This window comes from Plasmodium brasilianum, chromosome 13, assembly GCF_023973825.1.
Source record: "Plasmodium brasilianum strain Bolivian I chromosome 13, whole genome shotgun sequence".
NCBI classification, from domain to species: Eukaryota; Apicomplexa; class Aconoidasida; order Haemosporida; family Plasmodiidae; genus Plasmodium; species Plasmodium brasilianum.
In genome coordinates, this window is record NC_090126.1 from 2,591,387 (window position 1) to 2,610,061 (window position 18,675).

The following is an 18,675-nucleotide window of genomic DNA, read 5'->3' on the forward strand; positions in this document are numbered from 1 at the left end:
TATTAAAGGAATTAGACAATAATATTTTAACTAATACATAGGTAGGCCTATCAGAATTAAATATGCTAGAAAAAATTGTATTAAATAATAAACTACTTAAGGAATCATAAATAAAAGAGTTAAAATCAATTCTGTTAAATAATAAAGCATTAACTGAATCTCATCTACTTGAATTAAAATTACTGGTAAGTGATATAATAAGTGATAATTCTAATCTAAAAGTTAACGCTCAATCACGATATATGGATATTTTAAATAAAAGTTTCATAAATAGACATTATAGACTACCAAAAATAAGAGATAGTTTAATTAGAACAGATTTAAACAACAAAAATATCTTATTACATGAAGATCATTCTTTAAAAAAGAACGATATAACAAAAGATGACTTATCACCTAAGGATACTCCTACAGACGTAATTCCTGTATCTAATAACAAGGAGTTGTTACAAAAAAAGAATTCAATTAGTGAAATTGACATTATCAACGAATGTTTATTAGATAAGGATGTCTCTAAAGAGGAAACCGACGTAACCGATAAAAAGGAGCTATTACAAAAACATAATTCCATAAGTGAAATTAATAGCACTAAGGAAAATTTATCACAAAAAGAAATACATGCAGAGAATATTTATGTAACTAATAAAAAGGAGTTGTTACAAAAAAAGTTTTCCATTAGTGAAATCGATACTATCGAGGAATGTTTATAATATAAGGATATCTCTATAGAGGAAACTGACGTAACGAATAAAAAGGAGTTATTGCGAAAAAAAGATTCCATAAGGGAAATTGATAATACCAAGGAAAATGTATTTCCAAAAGAAAAAAAAAATTTATTATAGATATACACATGAATGATGGAAAAAAGGAATATGCTTTACAGAAAGAAAAAAATTATATTATAAATATACATATGAGCAACGGGAAAAAAGAAAATATATTACCAAAAGGAAAAAAATATATTATGGATATAACTACGATTGATAAAGAAAAGGAAAAAGAATTACCCGAAGTGAAAAAATATATTATAGATTTACATGTGAGTGATGGCATAAAAAAAGATGAATTATCACAAAAAAATTATACTTCAAGTAAAAATAAAAAAAAGAAAGAAAAACAGTTACCAAAAAAAAAGGCTTGGAATATAGATTTGTTCATGAGTGAAAAAAGAAAAAAAAAAAATTTATTTAAAGAAAAAAAATGGCATATAAATATATTTATGAATGATAGGTCTAAGAATATTGAATTAATATGAGAAATAAATCCTTTAAACATAATTGATGTAACAGTCGAAGATCCTTTGTATGAAGTAATGGAGGATTACCTTTTTGAATGCGTCCTAGAAGCCAATGATAAAAAAGAGCCTAATAAAATAAACGCTTTTTTAAAAAAAACAGCCATTTATTGTGCTCCTGTGATTGCAGCTTGTGTTGCACTACCACTTCTTACAGTATATTATATTAATACAGCCGCTACAGACATAATTACTTAAGCTGTAAGTGCAGGTATAACAGAAGGGTTATCTGAATTATCGTCTTGTACATTTTCTGCTGTAACTGAATCTATTATAACTGCGTTAGCTCAACTCCCAAGTTTAGCAGTTCCTGTATTTAAAGCGATTTCAAATACTATAAGTTCTCCCATAAAAAATATTTTTTTGGGAGGTTTATTTTCATTTGAAGGTAATGTTATCAATGCCTTTTCTGAAGCTGCAAGTCAATCCGGTGGAGGTGTTGCCACATTTGTTAATGGTTTTCGAGATGGTGCTAGAAATGTTGTAAACTGTGCATTTACTACAGTCCCAAATAAAGTTTATTCTGCAGGTGTTTCAGCTGGTGTAAGAAATGCTATCATGCGGACTGTATTTCCATCATTAATTGCTATTTCTGTTCTAATTATATTTTTAGGTATTTATAAATTATTTTTACACCTAGGAAAAAAGGGAAAGTTAAATTTTATCAATAATTATAAAAAGAAATCGTTAAGTTCCTTAGAGGAAATTAAATTTCATAATAGAATAAATATATGGAAAAAGAGTCGACATAAAAATTTTTTACATTTATATGATGAGTAAATTTCATATACTCACATAAATAATCTCTGAAATATTGGTACTATGATTATTTATATATATGTTTGCCTATATTTTAATTAAAATTTTTTTTATATTTTAAATTTTAATTAATATCTTTTTTTTTTTGTGAACACAATAATATTCAATCAGTATAAAATAATATTCTCCATTATAGTATACACATGTATAATTTTTATATGCTATATTTTATGGAATTTTTTCTATTTTAATTAATATTGTTTATGTATTTATTTAAGATATACTTGTTTCCTTGGTGCACATATATACTTACAATATTACATATTAAAATTTTTAATATTTTTAATACTTTTTATTTACTTACACCTGAAATAAGTACCTTAATTTTTTTTTTTTTTTGAATTATAGATAAATGAACCGGTTATTAGGTTCAGCTATTTGAATTTTTATTAAGCTTTAACTTAATATGCTTATTAATTAAAATTAAATATATGTTTGTTTTGTTTTATATAATTTAGTAGAATTTAGTGGAAATATTCTTTATTTATTAGAACTGGTTATAGTTTAAAATATTTTCGTCTGATAGGTATTTGAACATGTTACCAATGGCCATATTTAAATAAATTATACTGAACATTTTTAGGAATACGCGCTATTTTTCCTAAATTTTTTTTTTGCTTTTTAAAATTTTTGTATTCAGTAGCGTATTGGTGATAATTAATAAAAGGTTTTATTATCTTTTAACTCTTTTTTTTTTCTTTGTTTTTATATTGTTTAATTTATAACCATACTTTATATTTGAATTTTTATAGTATTAATAAAATAACATTATTTAAAATTTTTTCCTTTTAAAAATGTCTTTTTACTTTTAATTTGTTGACACAGTTTGATTTGAACGTGAAATAATAAATATATTTTTGTATTAGATGAATTACAATGTACATATGTAGTTATATCGGAAGATTATATAAAATAAGCAAATATTTTGTTTAAGAGTTGTTATGTGCCAGTATATTTTTAAGTCAGAAATCATCATTATGAATGATATAATAATTTTTATAAAGTAATACAATTAACGAATTATCAAATTTCAAATTATATACCCAATCACTTGCATGTCATTAAATATAGTAGCATTACTATGAAATATTACAAAAGAAAAGAATATATGCTTATTAAACTTAATGAAGCAATTAAATATATATATATATTATATTTTTTAGCGAAGGAATAATATAAATATTGAGTTGAACGAACAACAAAATGTTAAGAACATTGGTATATTAAGAAAACAAATAAAATTTAATATTTGAATTTTCTCTTAAAGGGATTAGTCATTCAGTGTTCGTATCTCCGATGTAATAAATAGTATAAGGTTCCCAAGAGTTTTTATATATAATGTTTTGCATTAAATATATACTGATAAACGTAAATATAAATATTTGATATAATACGTTTAAAGTTATGATGAACATTTGCAAAATAAGAAGTTAACAGGATAGAAATTAGAAATTTTATATTAATTTAAAAGTGTAAATATATAGTAGATATAGGAAGTATATTAATGAAAATTTATAGATGGATTTTTTCTAACAAGGAACATGTGTTTATTTGATTATATAGAGCATTATAGTAAAACTTGAAAATAGTAGGGTCTGCGGTTAAGTATTATAAGAATAGAAAATTAATGATGATAAGGTGTTGGTTATTTAGTAAACACACAAATATAACTCTAAAGAAGAAGAAGAAGAAAAAATACTATAATATCTAGTATAAATAAAACTAATTATTGAATAATTATGTGTTATTCATTTAATACACTTGTAAATATTAATGGTTGAAACATATTCTTGAAAATTAAAAAGAAAAAAGACGATGTATATTTTCAAAGAAAAAATGCAAGATTTAATGTAATTTAATAAATTGCATATTGTCTTATTATTTAAACTTGAAAATGTTAACATTTTTCAACATAAACATACTACAGAAAAAAAATATATATATATCAAAAGGAAGTATAATTTTACATAAAATAAGAAACATTAATAATTTAAACTAACAATTAGAATATATGTGATTTACTCACATAAGTGGGTATATAGAATTACACTAAAACAATTTTTTAAGATGAAATATAAAAAAAAAAAGAATATATTTTATAACTACATTAGGGGAATACATTTTTTTACCACTAAACATATAAAAAAATTTTCATATTCGAATTATTGTAATAAATTAAAAATATTGTGAATTTAATTTTTTACAGGAAATGTTTTTATTTCACATTTATAATTAGGGATTATTATCATTATATCCAATAATTTTATATATATTAATTTAAAAATGTTGTATTATTCAACCCAAGTTCATGGCATCAAAATGGCTGATGCAGCGTTCATAGAAATATACGCTTTACAAATCATTATAAACAGAGAAAGCACCAGATATGACGCAATCACAGTTATAAGAATCACAAATGCAGAATATACTTTATGTTCTTTCATGTACCTAAAGATATATTTAACTTTATTTCGAATTTTAAAGAAATAATAATTATTATTTAAGCCGATTTGGAATAAATCTGATTTAATACTTGAATCTACGCTTTTTAAAAAATTGGCGTTTTCATATTTCTCAATATCATCATAATTTTTTAAGGTATAACCTTTTTTTTTTACGTCATTTTCATCTTTGGATGCACCCTTCTTTTTTTGAAAGTTTTTATGATTTCTTAGATCATTAAATTCCTGTTCAGAAAAATCACATTGTACTAAATTATTAAATCGTTTTTTAAATTCGTCATCATGTTCTAATGCTTTTAATCTTTCTCTAAATGTATCATCACTTTCATATAACATACTATATATTCCCTTTTTTATCGTTTGGTATTGTTGGTTTCCGGGTATTTTTGTTTCGCCATTTAGTAATCTGCTAAATCTTATATTTAATGCATTATTTCGATTACACTCATTACCCCTTGATTTAATATTGTTGTTTTCCTAAAAATAAAGGTATATATTAAAAATTCAAAAATATCATATATATATATTATTTTAATAGAATTTTCTTATCATAAAAATAGACATAAAATAACAAATAAGAACAAAAAAATTTTAAATATAAGAACTGTGGTACCTCATCGAAATGTTTCATTGTACATATTAAAATAGAAAAAATAATAGCTTTCGTCAAAAAGATGAGCATATTTGTATTTTGTTTTATGGTAAATTTCTTTAAAGTTGTTAAAAAATTTGTAATAATGTACTAGGTTTACATGAAAATTTAAGTAATAATAAATGGTTGATTTATAATATGTTTTAATTATTATTTTCTTTTTTGTCAATAAAAAAAATGTTTAGTTTTTTTTTAAATAAAGAAAATTGTGGTATATATTGAAGCACAAAAAAGACAAAAATTTAGTGAAAGTTTCATTTTATAATATTAATTAATATTGTTCAAATAATACAAAATAAACAGTATTTAATAATTATTATAAGGATAAAACCGTATAAAAATTACAATTTAATATGTAAATTCATTTATAAATTAACATATATATAGTAGTATATATTGATATAATATTGTATTAATAAGAAAATAATAGGGGAATAAAGAATTAATGTAATAAAGTATGTATTAGAATACAAAATATTTATAGAACTAATATGCTTAAATTTGTAACATACTGCATAATAAATTTTTTTATAAACTATGAACTAATTTATCCCATTGTAATGTTTTTTAGCGTTAATTTTTATAAATGTTATTAAAGGAAAAGTAGAATATAAATAAACACAAAAATATTACAGTATATTACATACGTTTATATTAAATATAGTATTAGATTTAGATATAATTTGATGAATATTAATTATTAAAAATTAAATTAATATAATATATAGCGTACCAATGGTTGTACCTTTATGTTATAAATAATATAGAAAATTTTCATTTTGTTCAATAATTTGAAATGATGTTCGGTTTATTCCTTGCAGGAAATGTATATTTATATACTACCTCAATAATTTCAATGATATATTGCTAAAAAGAATATCAAATGAGTACAACTTAAACTCCTATATACATTATTTTGTGGAGATTTTAATAATTTATAAGACGGAATATAATAATAAGAAAAATAATAAATATAAAACATTGTCTATTTAAAATATACATTTGAATTTTCAAATTTTTTTTAATATTTATGTATATTTACTTTTTTTTTTTTAATTTTAGATCAGTATTCATTTTAATTTTTTTGTTTTTAGTGATTTAGTTTTTGTTGAATACTATTATTGAAGCCGAAGATCAGAAAAAGAAATTGATGCAATATAAATGTATATTAAATCTATTTAAAATAAGTTTTTTAAGATTGAATGTTTAAGATTAAAATTAGAAAAAAAAAAAAAGAAGATATATATTTATCTAAAGTTTAAATGAAATATTTAAATTATCTATATATTTCTTTCATTTTTTTTTATTAAACAAATTGTTTGTGCTATAGCTTATAAAAAATTATATTTAAAATGTTTAAAATATTTTTATTTAAAATATTATTTTACAATTTTGCAGTTTAGAAATTTTTAATGTAAAAATACTTCTAACAAATTAGCGTAAATGACTATGATATATGTGTGATATCTTGGTAAAATTATATAAAATTAAAAAAAGGAAAAAAAAATAAATTACAACTTTTACTTCATATGTGCACATTGTTTATGTATATATATATATGAAAAACTAATAAAATCAATAATAAAATATTAATTTTAAAAATAACAAATCGACATTTGTTTATTCGTACGGAAAAACTTTAGTGAGAAAAAAACTAATATTTATAACTAAATAAAAAAAAAAAAAAATAGCAGTTGTGTTTAGGGTTATTTTCTAATTTTATTCCTATTTTTGTATTTTAATGTATTAGTGTAAGCTATTGAATATACAACTAATTTTTAAAAGAAAATAAAAATAAATTTTATAGTTTTTTGACATAAATAAGTATTTTTTTATTTTTATGGAATAAAAAGACCGACACCAAATTAGACATACATTCAACCTTTCTTAAATTGGTATTTAAAGGTAAAACTTTGGTTTTTCTTATACTATTTTTTAAGCAATAAAGATAGAAATTATTTCTGCTTGTTCTAAAAAATTTAATTTTTTTTAGCATTTTTATATATTCCACTAAAAATGTGGATATTTAAAATAATTTTTATTTTACTAAAAAGTAAAAAAGTTTGCTTTATTATTTAGGACAAATAACCATTTTTACTTCAGCGAAGTTAATAAATTTTAATTATCACAAGTGGAAAAAAGATCACGATTTAATTGTATTTCATAATAATATAGTTTCTTTTCAAAAAAAAAAAAAAAAAACAATATAATATAATATAATATAATAGAAAAAAATGAAATACAAATAAAATTTTAAAAATATTTGTTTAATTTGTAAAGAAATATTTTTAAGATTTTATATTTTTTTGGTATAAATGGAAGTAATTTTTTTTAAGATACTTATTTTATTATAATAAAAAGTATATAAATAAAATTTGGAATTTACATCTGTATTTAGTAATTTATTTTTGTTGATTAGGTTAAAAATGCATAATGTTGGTATTATATATATAAGTAAATTTATAAGGAAAAATTTATAATTTATTTTCATATTTTTCTTCTTTATTTTACCATTTAAAACACAATGTATATATATAGAAGTAAAAGTATTTTTATAAATCTTTATGATATAAATGAAAACAATAAGTAAAAACTTATGAAAATCTAATTAATGTCTTTTTAATAAATAGAAGTATGAATCACACATTAAGTACTATCCTCTTTACTAAATTTATGATTTCCAAAAAGAAATGGTTATGAAATATAAAAAAAAGGACCTCCCCATCATAAAATATTTCTCATTTAACTCCTTGATACAGAAATTCTAATGTTACAATATTGGGATATATTTGAAATATATCATATTTTTTGTTTAGTTGTTTTGCTTTGTTTTTTCCGCTGTTATATATTTTATTTTTGAAAACAAAATTTTATTATTATCAGACTAAACACATTCCTATATAATAAGTAATATTTATGTCTTTTTGCTAGAGTTCAAATAGTAATTCTGTGTATGCGTAGGAAAAGAGATAATTTGTTAGATTTTAAAAGCTAGTTTACATTTAGACAAAAATGTAACGGAAGTAAAGTATAATATACAAGGGTAAATACACCGAAAGTTCATTATTTAGTAAAAATACATTAGAAAACTATGAATTAGGAAAATTAGACGGTGAACTGTGGACATAAAATGAAGAAACAGAAGGGAAAAAAAAAAAAATGTAAGAAAGATAAACTTAAGTTGGAAAAAATAAGAGGAAAAGTTAATTCAAAGGAAAGAGGATTAATACAATAAAAAGTTATAGAAGAAATGAATAAATTAAAATCATGAAAAAGAAGTATGAAAATTTTTAAATTTTGCAGAAGGGAATAAGATTATTACTCAGAATATAAGTTCTGCAGCATATCTCTTTAAAACAAATATATAATATATTTTAAAAAGTGTGTATCAGATGTACTTCTTTATATAGATGAATAAAAAGTTCTGAATTTTTATAAAATGTTTTAAAATAAAACAAAATATTGTAATTGCGACATATTACTTGGCCCAATTTTAATGTTAGTGATTTGGTTTCTTCTGTTTAATAAGAGGATATTATTAGGTTGTAATATTCTCTGGAGAACCAAGTGTAGTATTTATTTAACTTTTCATAATTATTTTTAAATATGATTTGTCCATAAATGAAACAGATAAACCTAGTTATAACCAACATATTTCCCTCGTTAATATCATTTATTATAAATTATGCAAAAAGTTGTATCCCAAGAGATACTGTAACTTGAAAAAGTGATATATTGATATATAAGATTTATGAAGTTCTCTGAATATAATTAAACGTTTTGAAATAACATAGGAAAATTAATATATATTCTTACATTTTATAAGAATTTGGATATTTTTTTTTCTAATTTGTATATTATAATATTTTTTGAGGGCGTATAAACATCCCCCTTTATTATATATATACGTATATATAAATTTAATTATATTATTAATTTATAATTTTTACTTTTACTCATAAACATATTAGATGTTTCACGAAAAAATGAATATTATTTATAGATTACTTTTTCATTTTTTTGAATGTAGATAATTAACTTACGTTTGTTTTGGTATTCTCAATAAATAAAACATTTAAAACATAATTTACGGGATAATGAATATTTTTCAAAATGGATAAAGCAAATAATTATATATTAATTTAGAAAATATGTATTAAATAGAAGTTTATAAGTTGTATAACATTCATAAGTAGATATTTTTTATAAGATACAGAATTAATTAACATATGCTGTTATATTTTTTTGAATAAACACATATTTATAACATTTGACAAAGTATAGTAGGAATTCAAATAATGGAAAATTATATGACACCTATTATAATTCTTGATGTACTTATAAGTATATATATATAATATACAAATGGAAGAATTCAATAAAATGATAATTATAATATTTTTGTGTAATATGAATTAGGAAAATATTAATTATATAAGCTTATTAAAATTTTATGGATTTTTTATATTTTCTTATGTTTAATTAATTATTTAGAACATCAATGTGACAAGACTTAGTATGAATTTTTTATTTTAGAATTAAAAAAATATATGCAATATATAATATTATTCTATAATCATCCATAGTTACTAAGTGAAACAAGTAAGAAGGAAATAAAAAACTAGGATATAAATATTTATTCTTTTGTAAGTATATTTCATAAAATATATAACTGAACTTATATAAATTAGTTGTATAAAAGTATAATTTAAAATATGAATTAGTATTGATTTTCTATTTAAAATTAATAAAATATATTTGAGACGTTCTCCCCTCTATTAAACATTCAAGCAAAAAATTAATATATCAAAGATATTCCTAAATTTTATTATATATTATTTTATAAATTATTCTTCCACATTTTTCAAGGATATTACTTTATCGTATAATTTAATATATTAAAATTATTTTTTAAATTATCTTAATTATTAATAATGTTTATATAATGAATTTACTTCAAGATTTTTATTTTTTTTTTTAATGTTAGTATTTTATAGTGAAGCTATAAATTTGTATTTTTATTAATAAAATAATATAAAATAAAATAATTTTAGGTATTCTAAAACACTTTATTTATATGTAATAATATAAATTAAACCTAAAAATTATACTCTTTACAAAACATGATAGAAAAATAGAAGTTCACTTATTCTTTAGATTAAACATATATATATTTATTCATAGTTTAGATACTAAATTATAGATTTGATTTTAAACATTTTGTATGAAGAAGAATGAATGAACATGATTAAATGGTGTAACTGAAGTGTGTGTTATAATTTTAATTAATATAACATAAGGCGTTCTACAAAATATTACTATTTTCATTTATTACTACTATTATTATTATTATTTTATTGTTATAATAATTAATATTATTTAAGTCAATAACATGTTGTAGTATATGCTCTAAAATTAGAACAATTATTGAGATACCATCATTATAATTAGTAATTACTGATATAGTATATAGAGAAATGTATTATGTACATAAATTAAATGTCCAATATTGTATATAAACTCAATATTTTCGCATAATAAGAAATAACACATTTTTATTTTTAATTTATTGTGAAGAGGGATAAAAGTAAATTTAATTAATCAATACACACATTGCATAATTAAATTATATATTTTGTTTATTTATGAAAGAATTCAATTTATTTTTATTTTAAAGAAAATTTTATTTTTTTTTAAATAAGAACAAGATAAAATAACAATATAACACATTTTTAAGGTTATTTTTTTGTTGTCCAAGTTGTAAAGTTCTTTGTATTTATATACATTTTATTATTTACAAGACAATAATGAAAAATTTATTTTTTAAACAAATATGGAGTCCTTTATTATTATGTGTATATTACATGATTATTAAGTTTTTCTTTATTTAATATATTACAATTTTAAAAATTTATATTTTATAGCAACAATTTAAGACACTCTTAATTATTAAAATTTCTTCGTGTATAATTTTAACTTGGTATGCCTTTTTAACAGTGGTACACTAGGTTAATGTTATTTAAGTTTAGTTGCATCATTCATATATTTTGTATTTTGTTTTTAGAAATATTGTTTTTTATTCTATTAAATAAGTAATATTTCCTTTTTTTATACTTCGTTTAGCAAATACGTTGACCATAAGTTGAGACATAGTATAAAATTATTTACAAAAACTTATTGATCATTAGAAAAATACAAGTAGCGTAAACATTCCAGTATTGTATAGTTAAAAGAAGATATTACGAAAAATGGAGAGAAAGGAAAAAAAGATATATCTAATTGATGAAAGAAAGGTAAAAAGAAAAAACCTTCATTCCAATGGATGTTCATTAAATAATATGCGATACCGTTTACAAGCTGCGTATTATAAATATAAAACGTTTAATGGAAAAGTTTTCTATTTTGAGAACAAATGGATTAATGAAAGAGATTATGATTACCTTGAATGAAACAGGATTATTCGTGATATAGAAAAATAAAAAAATGAAAATTAAAAATTGCCCTTTTGCAATTGCTATATTTTTACTTTTTTTTTTGGATTAATAGATTTTCCCATGTTACAGGGATTTAAGTTGTCATATTCAGGAATAAATTTGTATCAAAATTCTAATGGTGGTTGTTTTAATAACACAGGTAGGACATTGCTATGTGAAGTATGACATAGTTTTTTTTCAGTATCATATATTCTAAATTTGATTATATTATCTGTAATAACTGCAGTAACCACAACAGGTATCTTAATAAATAAAGAATAATCTAAAATATTTAAGTTGATAATATAGTAAAATTAATAATAAACATGTATTTCTATGTAGAGAAGTTCTTAATATGAAGTAATAACTGTAACATCTTCAGTGATATATTCTTAATAAACATACATTTAACTGCTACAATTTTATAAATTCATATGTATATACATGATCCTTTTGATAAGGTACAATTAAAATTTATGTTTTTCTTTTTGTAAATTTGTATGTTTAATTTGTTTGTACTTTGCATTTTAATATATTATATGTGCTTAATTAATAATTATGTCATAATATATATATTAAGTTATTTAAATACATTTCTGCAAAAAATATATGTTTTTACCTTAAAATTAATATATAATAGCACATTTCATATAATTTTATTGATGTGTGTAAGTTTATATTTTAACTATATTAATTGGTATTTTATATATATTTTATCTTGTTCTAGTCTAAATTTATATATATAAACACAATCAGGAAAATGTATTTTTAGTTTTAAATTAAAATAAATGTGTCTTGTTATATAATTAATGAAAAAATTTTAATGTATTATGTTGCATGAATACATACATACATATATATGTATATATATATATATATATTTTATTTATGCGTTTAATATTGATTACAAAAAATATATCTTTTGAGAATTATTCAACAAAATATATTTATTGTAAAATCCTGTTTAATGGACATTTACTATTTTACTTATTATATAAATATTAAATTATAAATATATAATAAAATATCATATTTCCTAATAATGGATTATCTATAATTATTTAGTAGCTAGGGGATGATAAGTTATTACAATTAAGTGCAATGTTAAAACAAAATATTATTTTACTATTGTTATTAACTTTATTGTTAGTTCGACTCTGCATAAGTCATTTTACTATAATTTGTATTGAATATTTATAAATAAATGCAATATATATTCTTCTTCTTTTTTCTAAAAGTTTCCGCAATTAAATTCATGTATTTAGTTTAATTAGATATTAAAAAATAATATGAACCAATACATGTTTTTTTTGTTATAATTGTAAATTTCTAAAAAGTGTTATGTTTATAAATATATAAATTACATTATTAGAAATTAAAATACATATATATTTTGTACAATAGTTTGAACATGCATAGATATTTACTTATATATTTGTGATATTTTATATTGCTGTATATAAATATATTATGAATCACTTAATATTGTTCTATGTATATATATAAAATACATACAGTTTATATTAATCGATACTAATTCTTTTATATTTATAGAACTTATTTTTTAAAAATATTAAAAGTATATAAAAATGATCTCATTTCTTATATATAATTTAGAAATACATTTTTATGTCACAGGATATTCCTAAGATACAGTGGAATATTATTAGTGTAATTTTAGTTTTATTAACAACTGCATATGGAGAATTATTGATTTTGTGAATTTTTATTTTTTTTCAACAGATAGTAAGATACTTACATTTATTATTTTATTACGAAACACTTGTAATTTTTGATTTTATTCTATTTTATAAGAATTTTTTAAATATGTATAAGATAAAATGAATACTAAAAGAGAAGTGAATCTTTATTTTTGGAAATATTAAACCATACTTTTATAAAACTTTCTATTAAATAAAAAAAAAAGCGAAAAAATGGTTAAGAAAAATAAATGTTCCTTATTATTCTTGAGAATATGAAAAAATTAATACATTAACTTCATTGTGTTCAATAGATGTTATAGGTTTTTGAATTTTTTTTGATAATATACATATTGCGTGATTCTTTTTTTTACCATTATATAAGAGCTAAACATTTTTTATGTAAAAGCATTTGTTTAATTCGTTAAAATATGCACAAGTGAAAAGAAAAGAGCGTGTAAATGATACTGAAAAGGTATTATTATATATGTTACAACATACATATATAAAGTAATGGAATGAAGATACATTATGTCCATTCTGAAAATTTGTTTTAGTAAATGAAAATAATTGTTTTTACTTTAATATTTATTTTCCTTATTTTTTTTTTGAGTATATTAATTTTATCGTTTTATACATTAAGATTTTGAAAAAACAGTTGTATGAATTTTTTTTTTTTTTTCGATCAATAATAATATTTTTTTTAATACAGTACATTTATATATATTTACCTTTAGTGTTATAGTATATGATAAATGAAAATAATAGGATATAAAGGAATACCATTTTTATAAGAAATTTTTATAATATATAAAAATATTAGTTTTTTATCTTTCCTCTTAAAAGTATGTTATTTTAAAAAAGAGTATATTACATATTATATATTAATAAATATTCTCTTTTTAATGCGTTTACTAAAAAATGTAAAATTGCATATATTTATACACTTATAAATATTTAACAATGCATTTTAAATTTATTACATTCTTTATAATATCCTGAAATGATCAATTTAACGACAATAATAATATTTCCCATGCACCCAAGTATATACTTGTTTTCCGTATTATGTATCATATACATATTTGAGATACTACATAAATTAAAAGAATAACAAATATATGTACACATGGAGGAAATATCTTAATTTTTTTTTTTTTTTCTGTATATATCAGCAGTTATATAAGGAACATACTATAATGTTATTAATTAATTATATTGTATCGATGGATCATAAAATTTTCTATTATATAAATATCATGACATAACATCTTATTTACCAAAGAACAATTATATATATTTGTATAATAATATATTCTGTTAATAATAGATTTATTAAAATTTATATTATATCACACTGTATATACAAAAAAGTGCAATTCAAAATAATTTTAAATTTTATATCTTAATATGGGAGAAAAATAAATTATCAAAGGATGTAATAATTTTTTTTTTTTCGACAGTGCATTAAATATATTCTTATTATTAAACTTACAAAATATTAATTCTACTTAAGTAAAACGTAATAATAATATTGTTATGAAATAATAAAATTTTTATAATTACATAAATTTTAAGCAATTAATTCCTTTAAAAAAATGAAACAAAATTAACAAATAATATATATATATACATAATTAGGGAAATTTTTATTTAGGAACTAATTTTCTCATTAATATATTCCTATTTTTATTAAATTATGGATATATATGAATTTTCTTAATGACATTCTAAGAAAAAAAATTATATATGTAACCGATATATTATTAAATAAATTAATTTCAGATTTTATATTTTATGTTCTTTTTCCTCTTTTATATTATGAATTACTTCGTTCTTATAATTTCTTTGTTCTCTTCCTATATCATAAGAGTTATTATATCTGTTTCACAAACAACATATGCTATAACGTGAATAAGATTAAAACATAATTTTATTATGTCCTTATCACTTTATAGAATATATTTTTTTATTAATTATTCAAACTTTCCTACTTAATTCTTATTATATATAGAACTTAAATATATATTATCTGCTCATAATTAATCTTCTATCACCATTCTATATTAGTATTCATCTTTTCAATTATGAATTTCCAGATTTTTACTGCTTTCTACAGTTCTCTTGTTCGTTTCACTTATTTTTTCTGTAGCTTCTGTTTTCCTAAGTGAATTTTCTTCTGTTTTCCATTTATTTATGTAATCGTAGAGATGTGATTTCCTATTTCTTATATACTCCTCTTTTTTGAATTCTTCTAATATCATCCTAAGTACGAGAATACAGTTTTTCCGATAATTTTTTTTTTATATATTTAGATAATTATTCATTACATACTTTATGCTCTATTTCTATTTTATTTATTGATCATTTATTAACTTTAGTTTCTTCATTTTCATAATCATCTAACATATTTTGATATTCCTCTGTTAATCACTTAGATCAGCAGTATTCCAAATATTGATATATAATTATAATCTTTTATGATATCCACTGTTTCCATTAATCTATGAGTCTTTCAAAAAATAGAATTTTTTGATTTTCTTTTGACAATATTCCATTTAATTCTTCATTTTTTTAAAGTAATCTTGTTCTTTTTTCTATTAATTTTTGAAATTATTAAATCAATCTTCTTTTTTCATTTTTCAGAAAAATTTATATTTTTTCTATTTATTTATTCTATAAAATTTGTGTATTATTGTCATTGCTACTTTTAACTTTTTTCATTATTTGTTAATCAGTATTTATATTAGGATAGGTTGCATGTTTCTATTTTATAAAATCTTCTAGGCATAATTCAAAAGATTTAGCTTTCTTAGATAGGCATTCTTCATTTATGCATTTTTTTAATACTTCTATGTGTACATCAATAATAGTTTTGGGGTTGTTTTTTTTTTCCTTTGACATGTTTACATTTTTTATCATGTTAGTATTATGTATTGTTATACTTTTTATGATTTCATCTTAATTCTACAATGGATTTTTTAAGTGATTTTATGCTACGAACTCAATTTTTTTGTCAGAATATAAAAGTAGTAGTATTATGAAAAATTTTGCACGTCTTCTTTTTATCTTTTTTTCTTTAAAAACATTCCTATTAAAACGAGCTTTAATATAGAAAATAATAGTTTTATATAATGAATTATTACAATATTCAAATTATTAATTTATTTTTTCACATAATTTATATTTTACTTTAATAGAAAGGGAAAACAAAATAATAACCACGAATCAAAATAGTATTGATGATACGTATTTGTTTTGTGAGTTTAACACTGTATCTGTATTATCATTTTAGATATATATGTTATATATTGTAATTATAACAAAATTATAAAATTTTTTAACATTAGGAGAACCTGCAAATTAGGGAGCATAAAAGATATAAAGGTCGAATTAGGCATTAATATTTTAGGATATAATAAAAAAGTTTCAGGCTCAATGATTTCTTTTACTTCTTGAGAATGAGGACTCTGTATTTTGTATTGTTGTGATATACTTGTATAGGCCTATTGAGAATATGTAGAATTTTTAGGGAGTTCTTCTTGTTTATCTTTAATTTGACTGGCTTCATTTTCCGTAGTTGCTTTTTGTCGTGGAATTTATTATTACTGTTAAGACTGGATAGCATATTTTGATTTAGTTTTATTTGGGGATTAGTTGTCTGTTTTAGACGAAAATTAATTTTTTCTTTTTTCTTGTTTTTATTTTGAGCGTTTATTTTCTACTTCAGGTTGAGGTTTTTATTGCATAGGATGATCCCGGATTAAGTACCTAAAGTGTTTTTTAAATGTTTGACTATTTTGTATGATGAAATTAGGGTTCAAATTTTTATTTTGATATTTATTATTTTAGAATTATTTTAAGGATTTATGTTTTTTTCTAAATAGTTCTTTCTTTATGTAAGCCATGAATTATAATCTTTAAATGTAGTTATACATTAACTGTGTTCATTACAATTATACGTATTTCTTCGTTATTTATAGGTCCGTATTTCATCTATATATATTTTTCTTTATTCTCGAAAATTAGCTTCTTCATATTTTAATTGCAAAAATTATTCTATCAATATAATCTATAATCATAGGACAACCACTCTATTTATTAAGCTTTCCAATTTTATGTTCAAAATGATTTTTATGTACTTGTTTCCGCTCATTCTGTTAAGTATATGGTGGTGATAAAATTTTTTTTTATTAGATATTTAGCCATTACTAAGCATTATTGTTTAAATTTGTTTTTTTCTGTCTTTGTCTTTTGATAAAGTAGTTTCCTTTACAATATATCTTCCAAGTCTTCTGTATTTATTTTTTGAAAACGTAATTTCCTTCAACATATCCATATCCTAACCAATTCTGGATTCAAGAGAATTAGTATGAATTATTTAAACGGTAATTTTCATATTATGTTCGTGATAATATCTGTTTCATATATAGATAGTTTATGCATAAATTTAGTGATATTAAAAAGCAATAAATTTTACCCTTGACATAGTGGCAATATAATATCATTCTAGTATGTCATAAATAATCACCTGTAAGAAAAATGCAAATTTACAACTTTTTATATATCAATAGCTTAATTTTATATTAATATATATTAACAGAAATTAAAGGATTATCTAATGGATATGCGTTTTTATATGTTCTGTTATATAATTGGATACACTAATATTTATTTTATATTTCTCCTACCTTTTATTACATTAAATAAATATATCACAGGTGGAGATATATGATATATATAATTTGAAATTAAGTTACAGTAAATTATTTAATTTTATAAAATATCAAATTCTACTTTATAATGGGAGAGACAAATGGCTAACAGTAATATATTAAATATAAGTTACATTAATAAATAATATTGCATTTGTGTAAATTTATCATCAATATGTGGATGGCGCGTTTTTTGTTTTTTTAGTACAGATATACACATGTTTATATATATTATTACTTGTATTATTGTAAATAATTCTTTTTAATATTTTGATTTTCCTAAAATGAATAATTCATAAACCAAATCGTAATTATCACTGAGAGTATGCTCCTTTTTTATTGTGTTAGATTAGTTATTAATTTTTTATACGGCGATATTATAGTGTTGTAAATTTCTTGTTCATAGTTTTTTACTTTTAATATATTGTATATAGGGATGTGATTTATTATTATATAAATTATGGTATAATGCATCTGTAGTTGAAGTTACATATCGTTATAATGTATTTGTACCGTTTAATACTAAATACATATGAATTGCCTAAAAATTAATAATGTAT

The 18,675-nt window shown here is 20.2% G+C and overlaps 3 protein-coding genes across 3 annotated transcripts; 2 read left to right on the top strand and 1 right to left on the bottom strand.

The window, feature by feature from the left end:
• Positions 1–242: 242 nt before the first annotated feature.
• Positions 243–710, top strand: MKS88_005212 (uncharacterized protein; the record flags this gene model as incomplete). The annotated part of the gene is made up of 1 exon (XM_067218455.1): positions 243–710. The coding sequence occupies one exon, from the start codon at positions 243–245 to the stop codon at positions 708–710; it is 468 nt and encodes a 155-aa protein (XP_067071586.1).
• Positions 711–850: 140 nt separating this feature from the next.
• Positions 851–2,074, top strand: MKS88_005213 (uncharacterized protein; the record flags this gene model as incomplete). The annotated part of the gene is made up of 2 exons (XM_067218456.1): positions 851–1,091; positions 1,506–2,074. The coding sequence occupies 2 exons, from the start codon at positions 851–853 to the stop codon at positions 2,072–2,074; spliced, it is 810 nt and encodes a 269-aa protein (XP_067071587.1).
• Positions 2,075–4,419: 2,345 nt separating this feature from the next.
• Positions 4,420–5,206, bottom strand: MKS88_005214 (uncharacterized protein; the record flags this gene model as incomplete). The annotated part of the gene is made up of 2 exons (XM_067218457.1): positions 4,420–5,052; positions 5,189–5,206. 2 exons carry the CDS (start codon positions 5,204–5,206, stop codon positions 4,420–4,422), a joined length of 651 nt encoding a protein of 216 aa, XP_067071588.1.
• Between the last annotated feature and the right edge of the window lie 13,469 nt (positions 5,207–18,675).